This window comes from Solanum dulcamara, chromosome 3 (assembly GCF_947179165.1).
Source record: "Solanum dulcamara chromosome 3, daSolDulc1.2, whole genome shotgun sequence".
In the NCBI taxonomy this organism is placed as follows: Eukaryota; Viridiplantae; Streptophyta; class Magnoliopsida; order Solanales; family Solanaceae; genus Solanum; species Solanum dulcamara.
In genome coordinates this window covers 67,157,098-67,173,748 of record NC_077239.1, presented here as the reverse complement: position 1 = coordinate 67,173,748, position 16,651 = coordinate 67,157,098, and the positions used below count along the sequence as shown (strand labels likewise).

General features: G+C 36.1%; 1 protein-coding gene across 1 annotated transcript; it reads right to left on the bottom strand.

Moving 5' to 3' along the window:
* Positions 1-9,444: 9,444 nt before the first annotated feature.
* Positions 9,445-11,714, bottom strand: LOC129882732 (berberine bridge enzyme-like 13). Its single transcript, XM_055957163.1, has 2 exons — positions 11,254-11,714; positions 9,445-10,901 (listed from the first exon to the last, which is right to left on the bottom strand). Exons 1-2 carry the CDS (start codon positions 11,618-11,620, stop codon positions 9,580-9,582), a joined length of 1,689 nt encoding a protein of 562 aa, XP_055813138.1. The 5' UTR covers positions 11,621-11,714; the 3' UTR covers positions 9,445-9,579.
* Positions 11,715-16,651: the final 4,937 nt, after the last annotated feature.

Sequence of the window (16,651 nt, the reverse complement as noted above, 5' to 3'; positions counted from 1 at the left end):
TCCCGCCGATCAAATCGGCGATTTGGAAGTCCTATTATCAAAATATTCATCAGATCGCCAAATTGGGCCTTTTGATAGCCAGAATTAACAATTTATGAAGGTTTTTTTAGGCCAATGATGCAATTTGGTGATACGCCAAACTATTTGATGATTCGCCAAATTGACAATTTCATCGTTAAATTTTTCAGTCCAGACATATTTTAATAAAACAACTATAAGTTTCTACTCGGGAAAGCTTGCTTCGTGGTGGCAGCATGGTGAAATTAGCACTTCTTATATTAGGTAGGCCTCTCCAGCTAAAGTTGGTTTCTAGGTATCTTTTATCAATTTCTTTCCATTTATATCTGTTGAAACTTCCAATTCAATTTAATTTAAGTAGAAAATTCTCTTAACTCATATTAACAATGATCAATGGCGTGAAAGAAGACTCATAGGCTTTTAATTTGGTAGATTATGGGTCACCTAATGTAAAACCCCGTAAGTTGAAAAAGTCATAAAATGAAGATCAAAAGAAATTTCTTCAGAAAACTCAGCTTTTGGCACCAGGTGGCTCTCCATGAAACCCTTCATGAGTCGTGGAGAGCACCAATGAAGGTTACTGAAGACAAAGGGAATTGGGAGACGGGACTATGGATGGCTTCACGACCCGTGGTGTGAACCATGTGTCGTGGTGTGGTCCGTGAACCCCACTCCCAGAAGCCTATTTAGGGTGCAACCTACAAAAGGGCGCCATGAGCCGTGGTGGCCTCCGAGGAGGTCATCCCTCAGAGCCCTAAATTTTCCGAGTTCAAGGCAAGCACTACGACCACCACCATGGGCCGTGATGAGGTTCACGAACTGTAGTGGGTTCATCGTCCAGGTGATTTTTTGTATTAAATTAGAGGTATTTTGGTCTTTTCCTATATTTTCATTAATGAATGTGGACAATTTTGGAAAGTTTATTCTGACCTATTAACTACCCTAAGCTCTCATAACTCTCTCATTCTCACCCTAACTCCCTTAATCAAAATCTTCTCTCAAAAAAGTGTGCTTTCCAAATCTCCTTCTTCCTCAAGTGAATTCTAAGGATTTCTTCAAGGTCATGCTTCCTTTCTCTGCAATTTAGGGCTTCTAAATATCAATGTATGTGGAAATTCATCCTTGGACCTTTTCACCCATAGAATCCCAAAGATCTCTTCTCAAATTTCTTATGAATTCTTCTTCTAAAAACCCTAATTTCATGATTTGCATTGGGTCTTGTTAATTATGATGTACTTTAATGCTATTTGCCTAATTATGCATAATTCACATTACATTGCATCATTTCAATATGAATTTCAAAAACCTATGCTATATGCTAGTTTCAAGCATGATTTATGAGTTATGATCATGATTTTCAAGTTATTTCAATGAAAGCATTATGAGTGATGTTTCAAAGATGCTTTTAAGCAATAAGATATGAATGATATTTCAATGATGCTATAAGCAAATAAGTTATGGTGTGAAAGACAATTCTCACACAATCATTTTGAAGAGGTGAAAGGATAATTCTCACTAATTCATGGATACTTTATGAATCAAGCAAGTTAATGAGTTATTCTTATGATTTTACTATTATGATGATGATAGATGAGCTATTCTTATGTTATATTTATAAATATGGATTGATACTTATTATTATCTTTCCTAACGATGTTAATGACTATGTTTTCATGAAGTTCTGTTGGGATAAAGACTTAGCACCGAGAGAACTTTAAGGTGGTGTTTGGTCCCGTAGCCATTGTATCCACCTAAAAAATCCTTGTAGCAACCTTTAGTCCCTAACTACGTTGACCGCATAGGTTTAAAGATGCCAATATGGCAAAACTAGTGGATCCACATATAACCCAGTTAAAGAAAGCACCATGAAGGAGTATACCCGATAAGGTAGCCACCCCTTCTCGATGTGAGAATCATCTAATTCTATGTAATATCTCTCCATATGTATATTGACTACAGAAAATTGAACAAGGACATAATTAATAATTAGTATCCCATTTAAGGATTGATGACTTGTTCGATCAGCTTCAAGGAGAAAGCTACTTTTCAAAGATTAATCTTCTATCGGGCTATCATCAACTCTGAGTAAGGGAGTGTGACATTTTGAAGATGGCTTTTAGAACAAGGTATGATCACTTTGAATTCTTTTTTATGTCTTTTGGACTAACGAATGACCCTACAACTTTTATGGATTTTATAAATAGGGTATTCAATAAATACTTGAATATGTTCGTTATTATGTGTATTAACGATATTTTGATCTACTCTCGGAGTGAGGAGGAACATATCGATCATTTGAGGATGGTCTTGCAAATCCTTAAGGATCGTCAATTGTTTGCTAAGTTTAGCAAGTGTGAATTTTGGTTGGGATCAGTTGTTGTCCTTCGCCATATTGTCTTCAGTGAAGGAATCATGGTTGATCCTAAAAAGGCCGAAGTGGTTAAGAATTGACCAAGACCGTTGTCCCCTTCTGATAGTTGAAGTTTCTTAGGCTTAGCCGATTATTATAGATGGTTTGTGTAAGGTTTCTATTCCATTGCATCGCCCTTGACTACTTTGACTCAAAAGAAGGTGAATTTCTAATGGTCTGAGGCATGTGAAAAGAGTTTTCAAGCATTGAAGGATAGACTTGCTTTTGCGCCAGTGTTGACTTTACCAGAAGGTTTCGATAGGTTCATTGTCTATTGTAATACTTCGCGAGTTGGTCTTGGTTATGTGCTAATGTAAAATAGTAAGGTGATAGCCTATACTTATAGGCAACTTAAGGTTCACAAAAGAAATTATCCGACCTATAACTTAGAGTTATCAGTTGTAGTATTTGCATTGAAATTGTGGAGACACTATTTATATGGTGTCCATACCGATCACAAGAGTTTTCAATATGTCTTCACTCAAAAGGATTTGAATCTTCGACAAAGAAGATGGCCTGAATTGTTGAAGGATTATGACATGAGTGTGTTGTACCATCTGAAAAATACAACTATGATTGTCGACGCTCTTAGTAGGTTGTCCATGAACAATACTTCTAAGGATGAGAAGAAAGATCTAGTTTAGAATGTTCATAGATTGGCCTGTTTGGGTGTTCGATTGGTTGACTCCAAGGATGGTGGTGTTATTGTGCAAAATGGATCTGAATCATCTTTGGTGATGGATGTTAAGACAAACCAAGATAGTGATCCTACTTTGGTTGAGTTAAAGAAATCGATTGTTGAAAAAACCATTGAGTCTTTATCCCAAAGGGGAGATGGTATTTTGAGGTATCAAGGTTGATTATGTGTGCCCGATGTTGATGGCTTAAGGGGAATGATATTGTTTGAGGCTCACAGATCGAGGTATTCTATTTATCCAGGTTCCACAAAGATATATCGTAATTTGAGGAAAGTGTATTGGTAGAATGCCATGAAAAAGGATATTACGGAGTTTGTGGCTAAATGTCCAAATTATCAACAAGTGAAAGTTGAGCATAAAAATTGGGGGGTTTGGCTCAGGATATTGAGATTCCTATTTGGAAGTGGGAAGCCTTGAATATGGACTTCGTTATAGATTTTCCTTGTACTCGATGGCAACATTATTCAATTTAGGTGGTTGTTGACCGAATGACTAGGTGAACTCATTTTTTTTTGTTAAGACCTTATATTCAGCCGAGGATTATGCTAGATTGTATGTTTGAGAGTTGTTTAAGCTTCACAGTATTCCATTGTCTATCATTTTGGACCGAGGTACTCAGTTATATCTCAGTTTTGGAGATCTTTCTAGAAGGATCTTGGTACTCAAGTGAAGCTTAGTACCATTTTTCACCCCCATACGGATGGACAAGTCTAGCACACCATTCATATCCTAGAGTTCATGTTGAGAGCCTGTGTTATGGATTTCAAAGGAAATTAAGATGATCATTTGCCATTAATAGAGTTTGCCTATAATAACAACTATTATTCCAACATTCAGATGGCTCCATTTGAGGCCTTATATGTTAGGAGGTGTAGGTCTCCTATTGGTTGGTTCAAGGTTGGTGAAGTTTCTTTGATAGCACCCGAGTTAGTACATGAGGCTATGAAAAAGGTAAGGGTGATTAGAGAAAGATCGAAGACAGCGCAAAGCTGACAAAATTCCTATTTAGATGTGAGGAGAAGGGAACTTGAATTTGAGTTTAATGATTGGATTTACTTGAAAATTTCACTCATAAAGGGTGTGATGCGTTTTAGTAAGAAAGGGAAGCTAAGTCCCTCCTATATTGGCCCATATCAGATTTTGAAATGGATTGTCAAGGTGGTTTATGAGTTAGATTTACCTTTGAATTTGGCATCGATGCATCTAATGTTTCATGTGTGTTTATTAAGGAAGTTTCTTAGTGATCCTAGCTCTATTGTACCCTTGGACATCATTGAGGTGAATGAGAGTCTCTCTTATGAGGAAGTTACGATTGAGATCCTAGACCGGTAAGTTAGGAAGTTGAGGAATAAAGAAATAAATTTAGTTAAAGTTTTATGGAAGAACCAAGAGGTTGAGGTGGCTACATGGAAAGCCAAAGCCGATATGATGTCGTGATATACTCATCTTTTTCCTTTTTTCTTCCTTTTCTAGTTGAGGTATTCAGTTTCTTCATGATCCATTCAACTCAAACTATGTGTTTCAGTCATTCTTATATTTTCATATGCATTCATGTTCATGAAATGAGTTTTAAAGTCATATTTTAGCTTGAGATTGAATATTTCATGTCTTATGCATTTTTGAAATGTTTTGCATTCATGTTGGGCTGCTATGTTCTTCCCTATTCCATTCATAGTAGTTTGAGTTTTATTCAAGAATGAATGTTTCTAAGGAGAGATATTGTAAAACTTCAAAAGTTGAAAAAGTCGTAAAATGAGGATCAAAGGAAGTTTCCCTAGAAAACTCAACTTTTGGCAGTAAGTGATTCTCCATGAAGCCCTCCATTAGCCGTGGTTCTCATCACGAGCCATGGAGAGTACCCATGACGGTTACTGATGACAAGGGGAATGGGGAGAAGGGACCACAGATGGTTTCACAACCCGTGGTGGGAACCAGAGTCAGGGTGTGGTCCATGAAACACACTCCCAGAAGCTTGTTCAAGGTGCATACCATGGAAGGGCACCACGAGTCATGGAGAGTACCACGTGCCATGGTGGCCTCCGTGGAGGTTACCCCTCAGAGCCCTAAATTTTCAGAGTTCAAGAAAGGCATCACGACCACCACTACGGGCAATGGTGAGGCTCACGGACCGTGCCCCATCCAGGTGATTTTCAGTTTTAAGTTGAGGGTATTTTGATCTTTCTCCATGTTTTCATTAATAAATGTGGATGATTTTGGAAAGTTTATTCTAACCAATTAACTATCCTAAGCTCTCCTAACCCTCTCATTCTCACCCTAACTCCCTGAATTCTTAAGAACTTCTTCAAGGTCATGCTTCTATTGTCTGCAATTTAGGGTTTCTAAAGGTCAAGGTATATGAAAATTCATCCTTGGGCCTTTTCACTCAAAAAATCCCAAAGATCTCAAATTTCTTATGAATTCTTCTTCTAAAAACCTAATTTCATGATTTGCATTGGGTCTTGTTAATTATGATGTACTTTAATGTTATTTGCCTAATTATGCATAATTCACATTACATTGCATCATTTCAATATGAATTTCAAAAACCTATGCTATATGCTAGTTTCAAGCATGATTTATGAGTTATGATCATGATTTTCAAGTTATTTCAATGAAAGCATTATGAGTGATGTTTCAAAGATGCTTTTAAGCAATAAGATATGAATGATATTTCAATGATGCTATAAGCAAATAAGTTATGGTGTGAAAGACAATTCTCACACAATCATTTTGAAGAGGTGAAAGGATAATTCTCACTAATTCATGGATTCTTTATGAATCAAGCAAGTTAATGAGTTATTCTTATGATTTTACTATTATGATGATGATAGATGAGCTATTCTTATGTTATATTTATAAATATGGATTGATACTTATTATTATCTTTCCTAATGATGTTAATGACTATGTTTTTATGAAGTTCTGTTGGGATAAAGACTTAGCACCGAGAGGACTTTAAGGTGGTGTTTGGTCCCGTAGCCATTGTATCCACCTAAAAAATCCTTGTAGCAACCTTTAGTCCCTAACTACATTGACCGCATAGGTTTAAAGATGCCAATATGGCAAAACTAGTGGATCCACATATAGCCCAGTTAAAGAATGTACCATACACTGGTTCGATAAACCAAGGAAAAATAACCACTGCTTGGTTTTGAAACTCAAGCGACCCGCCCTGCTAAAGAAGATCGATGCAAAGGTTATATTTCACAACCTCTATCTACCCAACTAGTACTATTTGATCTACAAAAATCTAATCGGAGTATACCCAGGCAAGGTAGCCTCCCCCTTCTCAATGTGGAGATCATTAGATTCCATATACTAGCTCACATGGTCTCAAGTGTCGGTTAAGGTCCTATCCCACACCAGTTAAAGAAAAGTTATAAAGTTCTCATGATAATGATGATGTTTTGATGCATTGACCAATGATTATGATGTTTTAATGTTTTCATGGTTTTACTCATGCTTTAAGATATAGGTCCATCCCATGATTTATATTGATTATGTTCTTTGTCTATTGTTCATGTATACTTCTCACATACCTAGTGCATTCCATGTACTAACACATACTTTTTGCCTATCTTGTATCATAACTTAGGGATGGTCGATTATCGCGCACCTCCTATTAGTGAGTAGAGTTGAGCCTAGACTAGCACTTGTGGTGAGTCCTCATGCTTTAAGGACAAGACACTCTATCTTCACTACATCATTTGACTATTTCATCCTCTTATGTTGTCATGGGTGAGCTAGGAGCTTGTCTTATGCCTCCATCTAGTTAGTAGAGGCATGTTGGATGATTCGAGTCTATATTTTCTTTTATTCTATATTTTGAGACTTATGCTTTACTTTGAGACTATGCTTCTGTGTCTATGCTTTAGCTTATTTTGCTTGTTTACCTTTTGTATGCTCTTAAATGATATGCTAAGAGACTTGGTTGGGGTCCTCTGGAATTCTAATCATCATGTCGCACCTAGGTCCTAGCTTAGGTCATGACACCTAAGTCGTCATATTTTGAGAGATATAATCATTTGAAGTTGACCCTTGTATGATTTCATGAAAAAACTTAATTGGTAGGAAAGCTTTGAACTCGATTTAGTGCTAGAGATCTCTTATGACCCTAAACCACATCTGATACTTTTCCTCCACCTGTGAAATGGACTTAACATATGCATACAAATTATAAATCATTGGGTTCAGGTCTACACGCATATAGAGAATGGTTCGGATCTTTGATTAGAAGTTGCGAAGTGTTACAATAGAATTCTTGAGGGGTCCAACATAAAAGGGCAATTTGTTGCATGAAGCATCCTGCACATGTCAGTCTGAAGAAGGGTCGCACCCTAAGAGGGTGTAATGTAGGCAGCCTAATCTTGATGCAAGCATCAATGACTAATTCTACAGCTTACAAACAAACAACTTTACTGTTGTTCCAAGATTCTAAATTTGGATTATGTTGTCTTTGGTGGGCAGGGGAGGGAGGGGGGAGGGGCATATCAGAGAGTTATTGGATTAGGTACAATTTCATTTTGGGTTCAGGAAAGGACTAAGGAATAACTTCTCGGAAAGAAAGTTGTTGCTGATTTGTGCATCTGCAACTTTTGACAAGTGTTGCAGATGCAGAATGCATCAACAACAATATATTCAGGATGATTTTACTAGTGGAATAGGTGAAGTTAGTATGTATGCAGACCTTACCCCTATTTTGGGAGATAGAAAAATTATTTTCTATAGATCCCCAGTTCAAGTATATGCATTACAAAGCAGTACAAAAAGAAACATTTAAAAAAAACTAGATGAATTTAAAAACAAAAAAAAGGTAAAATTCCTTCTTCATATTATATAAAAAAAAATTACTTAGCGGGAAAATATTTTTTTGTGTTTTATGAATTTCATATTTTATTACTAAATTCAGTTAAAAAAGTTAATGAATAGCAGGTTTGTGCTAGGTGGGGTGGGGTGGGACGACTTTAAAACAACAAAATATGTAGGCGGGGTGAGATGAGTTGAAATCTTCGCGTGTTTGCCTCGCAACCACACTACTTGTCATCCCTTATTAAATGTATTTCACTGAAATTGAGTCTCTTCCTCTTTTTTTTTCCTTAAATGGACATGTTTTGATGCAAGTGACATATGAATGAAATAATTTTTTTTTGAATGAGAATAAAGATTCAATAGATACACAAGCCAAAAATTATTTGTTACCCATATCTCCTACTGATTTCAAAATATAAAAGCCTTAAATTAAGTGATTTTATTAATAAAAAAGAAAGAATATAATGATTTTGTTAAATAAATTTATATAGTTGAGTGATATTTTGAGGTATAAACTTGCCCAAATGTTGGAGAAGAATAGTTCTCTAATTGTTTCGTGAGAAAGATACATGATATAGTGGAAAAGAGATGACAGTTAGGGCTCGTTTGATAGAGAAAATGATAAGAGATAATTAATCCTGAGATTATTTGTAGGATGAGTTTATCTCATGTTTAGTTGGGATAAAATTGCGGAATATATAATTTATTTCGGAATTAGTTATTCCTGAATTGTAATATTATTTTTATTCCACATTAAGAATAGAATAACAATTCTGAAATAGCTAACTCCGAGATAACTTGTTCGACATCGTGACTACTACCATTTTCGGTTTTCCTTATAAACAAGATAGCAATTTATCTTTCACATAACTAAAAAGCTCCCTTGAACCTATTGCCATGATCACATTTAAAATCAATATTAGTTGTGGTGCAGTAATGAAATTGCTCCATTTTTAATCAGAGGTCTCAGTTCAAGCGTTGAATATGAGAAAAATCGTGTTGGGAGCGCCATCATCAATGGGCCCTGTAGTGCGCGATTCGAATTTAGTCGAAGCTCCAGTACATGCTCCAAACATCGAGTGGGAAAAAAATGATCACATTTAAAAACTTTCAAAGATGCTTATAAACTAATAAAGTACACTTGGGGTTTTCTAATACCTTATCCATAATTTCAGTGACACTTTCTAATGGGACAATATTAAACAAGATTATCCCAAGTCTATAAATTTATATTAGTGATACTTATTTTTTGCCAAAGTATGTACCACCATTTTAATATTAGTATCATGTTAACTTACATTGATCGGGAGATATACCATCAGCATACGATAGAATATTCAATGTGGTTCGACTTTTCTCTAGATCTTGCATATATCATGAGTTTCATGCACCAAACTACCATTTAATGTAGAACACAAATTCATTTCAAGAATTCTATAACATCTATACAATCGAGGTCAATAATAATAGAGAGCACAATTTCTTAGACAAAAAATTGAAACACTCTAAAACAAACAAAAGGCAAATTGGTTCTTCCCACCAAGACTCTAAAAATACTAGATGTTACTACTATATATGGTTTGTCAAAACCATTTGAACATTATATAACCTTGCGAAGATTAAAAACTTGAATAATACATCATATTACATTTCAAAGTTATTAGCACTATCAGTTCTCCACTGATCCACACTCTTCCCCTTCCTCTTCCTTGTAATGGGAAGTGTTGGGATACTTTGTTCATGCAAGAAGAAGTTCTCTGGATCCACCTTAGTCTTCACTTTCACTAGCCTATTGAAATTGTCCTTGAAATACTTGTTTCCCCACACACTAGCTTCTATAAAGCTACTAGAACTCTCATTCTTATTGATCCCTATATCAAGATCTCTATAATTCACATAAGCTTCTCTAGGGAACATAGAAGCATAAGGGGTCATATAATTATAAAGTCTTCTAATCCAATCATAGTGCTTTGTGGCTGATTCTTTAGAAGGGTCATTCCAAAGTGTTAAGTATTGGATCATGTAAATGACTCCTTTCCTATGAGGAAAAGGGGTTTCAGATTCTGAGATTTTAGCCATCATTCCACCATATGGATTCCATATAACCAATGGTGAGTCTTCTTCCAACAGCCTTTTCCATAGCCCTTCAAGACCATCTATTGGGATTGGCTCTTTGACAAAATCTGATTTTGCTTTGAAGTAATTCTTGAACAAAGACTTACCTTGAAGGAGTACTTCTGGTGGGGTGTTAATTGGGTAACCAGCAATATACATAATCGACTTAATCCAACTCATTTCTGTACAATCCTTTTGTGTCAATCCCAATTCAGGAAAATTGTCATTCATTACTTGTAAAAGTCTGTCCGCTCTACCAAGGAACATTGAATTATAAGCGGTCTGAATTGTCTTTTCACCATTTTTATTAACCACATTTATGATGACCCTAATGAAGAGATCTTCATCAAGCTTGTCAGCAGAAACTTGTTGCCATTTGTAAAGAATGTTTGTCGCATTTTGATCAAGTGTTTTAGGGACAGTAAAAACTGTTACAATTGATGGAACAGGTACTAACCTTAACTTCCAAGAAAGTATAATACCAAAACTAGCTCCTCCACCTCCTCTAATTGCCCAAAACAAGTCTTCCCCCATACTCTGCCTATCAAGAATCCTGCCATTTGCATCAACAATTCTAGCATCAACCACATTATCAGCTCCTAATCCGTATTTTCTCATCATAGTACCATAAGCTCCACCTGTTATGTGACCGCCAATTCCCAAACTTGTACAAAGACCAGCTGGAAAACCATGAGTCTTGCTTTTCTCTGAAATCCTATAATACACTTCACCAACAGTTGCCCCTGCCTGAGCCCAAGCATAGTTGTCCTCTGTGTTCACCACGATTTCTCGAAGCTTTGACAGATCAAGAATGATGAAAGGAGCCTCCATAGCAGAAATGTAAGAGAGACCTGTCAAAAAAAAGTTAAAAATTTGAGGGGTAAACTGAGAACAACTTTTGTTAAAGAGATATTATCCGTATTTGATATATAATATTAACACTATAAAAAAAATAACTTTGAGCAGTAATAAATATGCACATTAACAAAGAACGCTAAAGCTTTAACTAGGAATTAGTTAATTGTCATTGGATCCAATGTTTCTATAGGCTTTAGGGACATTAACAAAAGAGTGCTAAAATGTGACTGTAAGTAGTAATTGCTTCTAAAAGAACATATTTAGCGACAACTAAGCTATTCTCATTAAGTAAGTTCCGCTAACGATCATTTTTGATGTAGTGTAATACACGTAAAAATAAGGTACCTTCGTAATCATGGCCTCCACTTCTAACTCTAAGCTGAAGGCCAAGCTGTTTTGAGCAAATGACAGCAGCCTGGACATGAGATTCTGCCATTGGTGTGAAAATAAGCTGAGGTTTGAGAACAGAAGGAAGCAAACATCTGAGATTTTGTGCAGTGGATTGTAGGATTGTGGTGAACGAATCATTTGTTGGGGTGACAAAAGCTGTGGAGAAAGGGACACAATAATCAGAATTCTGGCAAATACATTCGTACAACTTTCCATTAAACGACGACGTTGGAACATCTGAAAGAACATACGAGCTGGAACATGAGTAGAATAAGACTATGATAAATATTGAGAGCATAACAGAGTTGTTTAAGGATTTCATGGTTGATACTATATGTGCTTTGGGATTATCTTGAGGGGGTTTATATATTCTTAGTTAATGTCTTTCTTATGACTCTATATGACACAATGCAAATGTCAGATTAATAAAATACGTATTAATTGAGGAATATAGGTACGTATGTCATGCCAATATAATGTCTTCCTTATGTTTTTTTTTTTAATTTTTTGGTCTTGTCCTAATAAAAGTAAGAGATTTTTCATGAGAATTTTTTCCATCTCCGAGACTTGTACCAAGCAAACAAAGCAGTACTACAAGATGGAGAGGTTCTGACTTAAAGTAAGAGCAACCATTTCTTGCTACTCAAAGAAAGACCATACAGGAAAGAGGATTACACTCCAAGCAAAAAAAGATAGAGGAACAAAGACATAGATAGATATGTTTTTTAAAAAAAAAACAAAAAAAAAACAAATCAATAGGATTTGAAAAGATACTGAATTATTATGTATAATATTCAGTTTTTTATACAACTGTCACAGTACATATGAGACTAGACCCCTACAAGTTTTTTTTTCCGCTCAGTATCACCTATTTTTCCCTATAAAATTTATTAAAACATACTATATTTTTTGGTTTTCCATCAAGTCCCTAATAAAATAAAAAATACCTCACTAGATGAAGAGGTTCTGACTTAAAGTAAGAGCAACTATGTCATGCTACTCAACAGGAAGGAGGATTACACTCCAAGCAGATAAGCAAAATAGATAGAGGAACAGAGATATATACGCATGCTTATTTTTTTTATGTTATGGTTGATTTCATTTTGATCTCTTAATTTTCCCTTGGAGCCTGTTTGGAAAGCCACAATGTAATTGAAATTTGGTGTAATTGAGTGTAATTATACTTTTTGGCATATTTGGTAGACCAAATAATTACTTGATAAGAGAAGATTTTGTTGGGGGGAGCACCACAACTAAAGTTTGATATGACAATAAATATGAAAATAAATTGGACACGAGAATTTTACGTGAAAACCCTCTAACAGATAGAAGGGAAAAACCACGGGGTAGAAGGATCTCACTATTAAAATATGGAGTACACTGCTCTCAAATACAAGGAGAAAACAATAATTAACACTTCTCTTGTAAAAGGAACAACTACTAAAGAGGACACTCAAGTCTACACAATTTATCTTAGTGTATAATTCTCTTTGTATTCTTACTCTCTTTTTCTGGGATGGGATAAATGAGGCATTAGGCCCTCTATTTATAAGAGGAACAAAACGCGTAAAAGAAATTTACGCGTTTTGTATTTCAACAAAGTGTGTAAATTTGTGTCAAAAAAGTTGGCAGCCTTTCTACGCGTTGCCAATTTCTTCTACACGTTACTTTTCTATTTCAACAAAAGTGGTTGTGTTTACCAACCTTTTTGAATTTTCTTTTCATTCTCCCACTTGAAGATTTAATTGAGAATTAATTAAGTCTTCACACCATCTTTTCTACCCAATTACTGCAATATTACGTTTCTACTAGGCCAATAGAAGATCGACACCATATGAACTTGTTACTATTGATCGGCTTTGTAAGTTGTCATTAGTGTGAATTTTCTAAATATCCACACTGCCTTCTTCCATCTTCTCACGAACAAAGTAATACTGAACTCATATGTGCTTTGTTCTTGAATGAAATGCCGGATTCTTTGTAAGATGCAAAGAGATCTGAATGTCACAAAACAGAGCAATCTTCTCTTGTTTGTGCCCGAGCTCCTCCAATAACATTTGCATTCATATTGCCTCTTTGCTAGCTTGTGTAGCTGCTATATATTCTGCTTCCGTCGTAGATGTAGCCACGATAGATTGCAGTTTTGAAACCCAACTTACAACTCCTCTTGCAAGAGTAAACACATAACATGTGGTGGACTTGCTCTTATCAAGATCACCTGCATAATCTGAATCAACATAACCTTTAATATTAAAGTCTGATCCTCCATAACACATTGCAATATCTGAGGTACCCTTGATGTATCTCAAGACCCTCTTAACAGTATTCCAATGTTCTCTATCAGGATTAGCCATGTATCGACTAACCACTCCCACTGCTTGTGCAATGTCAGGTCTTGTATATACCATGACGAATATTAAACTTCCCACTGCTGATGCATACGATACTAGAGACATCTCTATCCTCTCTACTTCATTGCTAGGACTCATACTTGAGGATAACTTGAAATTAATAGAAAGTGGGATAGAAATTGACTTACAGTCTTGCATCTTGAAGCGTCTCAAGATTTTCTTCAAGTAGTTTTTTTTAGAAAGCCAAATCTTATTATTATTTCTGTCTCGGTGAATTTACATCCCTAGAATCTTGTTTGGTGATCCCAAGTCCTTCATTTCAAACTCCCTAGCCAACTGTGCCTTTAAATTTATGAGACGATCTTTTTTAGGGCCTGCTACCAATATGTCATCAACATACAACAGCAAAATAACAAAATTTTTATCACCAAATCTCTTGTAATAAACACAAGGATCTGAACTATGTCTGTTGTATCCAAGGCTTATAATAAAGGAATCAAATCTCTTATACCAACACCTCAATGCCTTTTTGAGACCGTATAAAAATTTGTTCAACCTACAAACCAAGTTCTCTTTTTCTGTTCTTCAAAACCTTCTGGTTGGAGCATATAAATTTCTTCTTCAAGTTCTCCATGAAGAAATACAGTTTTGACATCTAACTGCTTCAAGTACAAGTTAAATGTAGCACACATCGCTAGGACCACTCGAATTGTTGTAAGTCGAACCACCGGAGAAAATATCTCATTGAAGTCTATACCTTCTTTCTGAGCGAATTCTTTCACCACCAATCTTGCATGATACTTTTTCACTTGATCATTACCATTGCGTTTGATCTTGTAGACCCATTTGTTTCCAATGGCCTTCCTTCCTTGTGGTAATTGAACAAGATCCCATGTTTTATTTTTATAAAGAGTTTCAATTTCTTCCTGCATTGCTGCTACCCACAGAGATGATTCTTGGCCTTTCATAGCCTCGTAAAAAGTTAAAGGCTCTCCATCTTTTGTTAGTAGACAGTATGTAATATTACTCTCCATAGAATAATCTGAGTCCCAAGCTGGTTCTCTTCTCTCCCTAGTTGACCATCAAACTTGTGAAGTTTCGATCTCAGCTTGTTCTTGTTCTTCGTACTCTGGTGCTGCTTCAGAAAAAACTGAAACTTCTTCTATTTCTTCAACTTCAACTATAGTAGTCTCTGATTTTTCTTTTGAAGTGCTACCTTTTTGCTTGTATCTTGTTTTCAATAAATATAATATCCCTGCTAATTACCACCTTGCGGGCTGTGGGATCCCACAAGCAATACCCCTTGACTCTTCAGCATACCCTAAGAAAATGCATTTCCTAGATTTTGGATCCAACTTCGATTTTTCTTGGGTGTTGTACATAACATAAGCAGGACTTTCAAATATATGTAAGCGAGAATAATACGTTGGTTTTCCTGTCCACATCTCCATTGGCGTTTTTAGATCAATTGCGGTTGATGGTGACCGATTGCTCACATAACAGACGATTTTGACTACTTCTACCCAGAATGGTTTTTCCAACCCTGCAGTTGCCAACATAGCTCTTGTCCGTTCCAACAAGGTTCTGTTCATCCGCTCTGCTACTCTATTTTATTGTGGAGTATATGCCATCGTGAACTGCCGTTTAATAACTTTTTATTTACAGAAGTTATTAAATTCATCACCAGTGTATTCTCCTCCATTATCTGTCCTTAAACACTTGATCTTTTTCTCAGATTCAAGTTTCACCCGCGCTTTAAATTCTTTAAAACTGAAAAAACATCTGCCTTCCTCTTGATTGGATACACCCAACTTTTCTTAGAGTAATTGTCGATAAATGACACGAAATATTTCGCTCCTCCTATGGACTTCACTGGTGCTTGCCAGACATGAGTGGACCAGATCTAATATTTCCTTGCTTTTAGCAAAGGAACTGCTAAATTTCAGTCTATTTTGCTTACTGGTAACACAATGCTTACAAAAGGATAGTGAGACCTTTTTTAGCCCGGGAAGAAGCTTTTGCTCAGCAAGAATCTTCAAACCTCATTCCGACATATGGCCAAGTTTGCGATGCCATATCATCGTTGATTCTTCAAATGAATTTGCTAACGCGGTTGATGCTTCTCCTTCTTGGTGTGTTTCACCTTTAAGCACATATAGGTTTGCAGCAAGTTTTTCTGCTTTCATAACTATAAGCGCTCCTTTGGATATTCTCATGACTCCACCATGAGTCTTATATGAACATCTATTATCATCTAGTTGTCCTAAAAACAATAGATTTTTCTTCAAGTCTTTTACATGTCGTACCTCCTAGATGGTGCGTATCGTGCCATCATACATCTTTATTTTGATGGACCCAATACCAATAACATCCAAAGCATGATCATTTCCCATGAACATAGACCCTCCTGAGATAGGATTATATTGATGGAATCATTTTCTCCGGGTAGTCATGTGCCATGTTGCTCCTGTGTCCATGATCCAGACATCAGCGAAATGTTTTCTGCCTTCATTATTTGATATTGCCTCACTACATAAAATATCGCCATCATCCGAGGTACATGCAACATTCCCTTGAGCATTTGATGGCTCAGAGTGTTCACTCTTTTTCTTGAACCGTCAATCTTTCTTGAAGTGTCATTTCTTGCCACAGTTGTAGCACTTGATATTTTTTTTACTTCTTGATTGAGATCTACCATGATTGTGACTTCCACTAGGGCCACATTTCGTTGGTCTTCCTCTCACCATCTTCAAAGCTTCAGCTTGCTGCGAACTTGCTTGTATGTCTTCCTTATTTTTGCGCCGATTTTCTTCTTTCAAGACAGCGGCTGCAATTTCATCGAAAACTAGACTGTCTATATTGTTCGTCAAGTTGATGATGAGTTGATCATACGAGTCAGACAGACTTTGAAGTAGAAGATCCGCACGTTCAGTCCCCTCTATTTTGCAACCCATTATTGTAAGTTGCAAAAACAGAGTATTCAAAGTATTGATGTGTTCAGT

Bases quoted from the DNA above. Each gene is read 5' to 3' on its own strand.
- LOC129882732 (XM_055957163.1), bottom strand. From the start codon at position 11,620: ATGAAATCCTTAAACAACTCTGTTATGCTCTCAATATTTATCATAGTC. The intron at 10,902-11,253 runs GTACCTTATTTT...TTTTTTTGACAG, and splicing joins TGGAGGCCATGATTACGAAG to GTCTCTCTTACATTTCTGCT.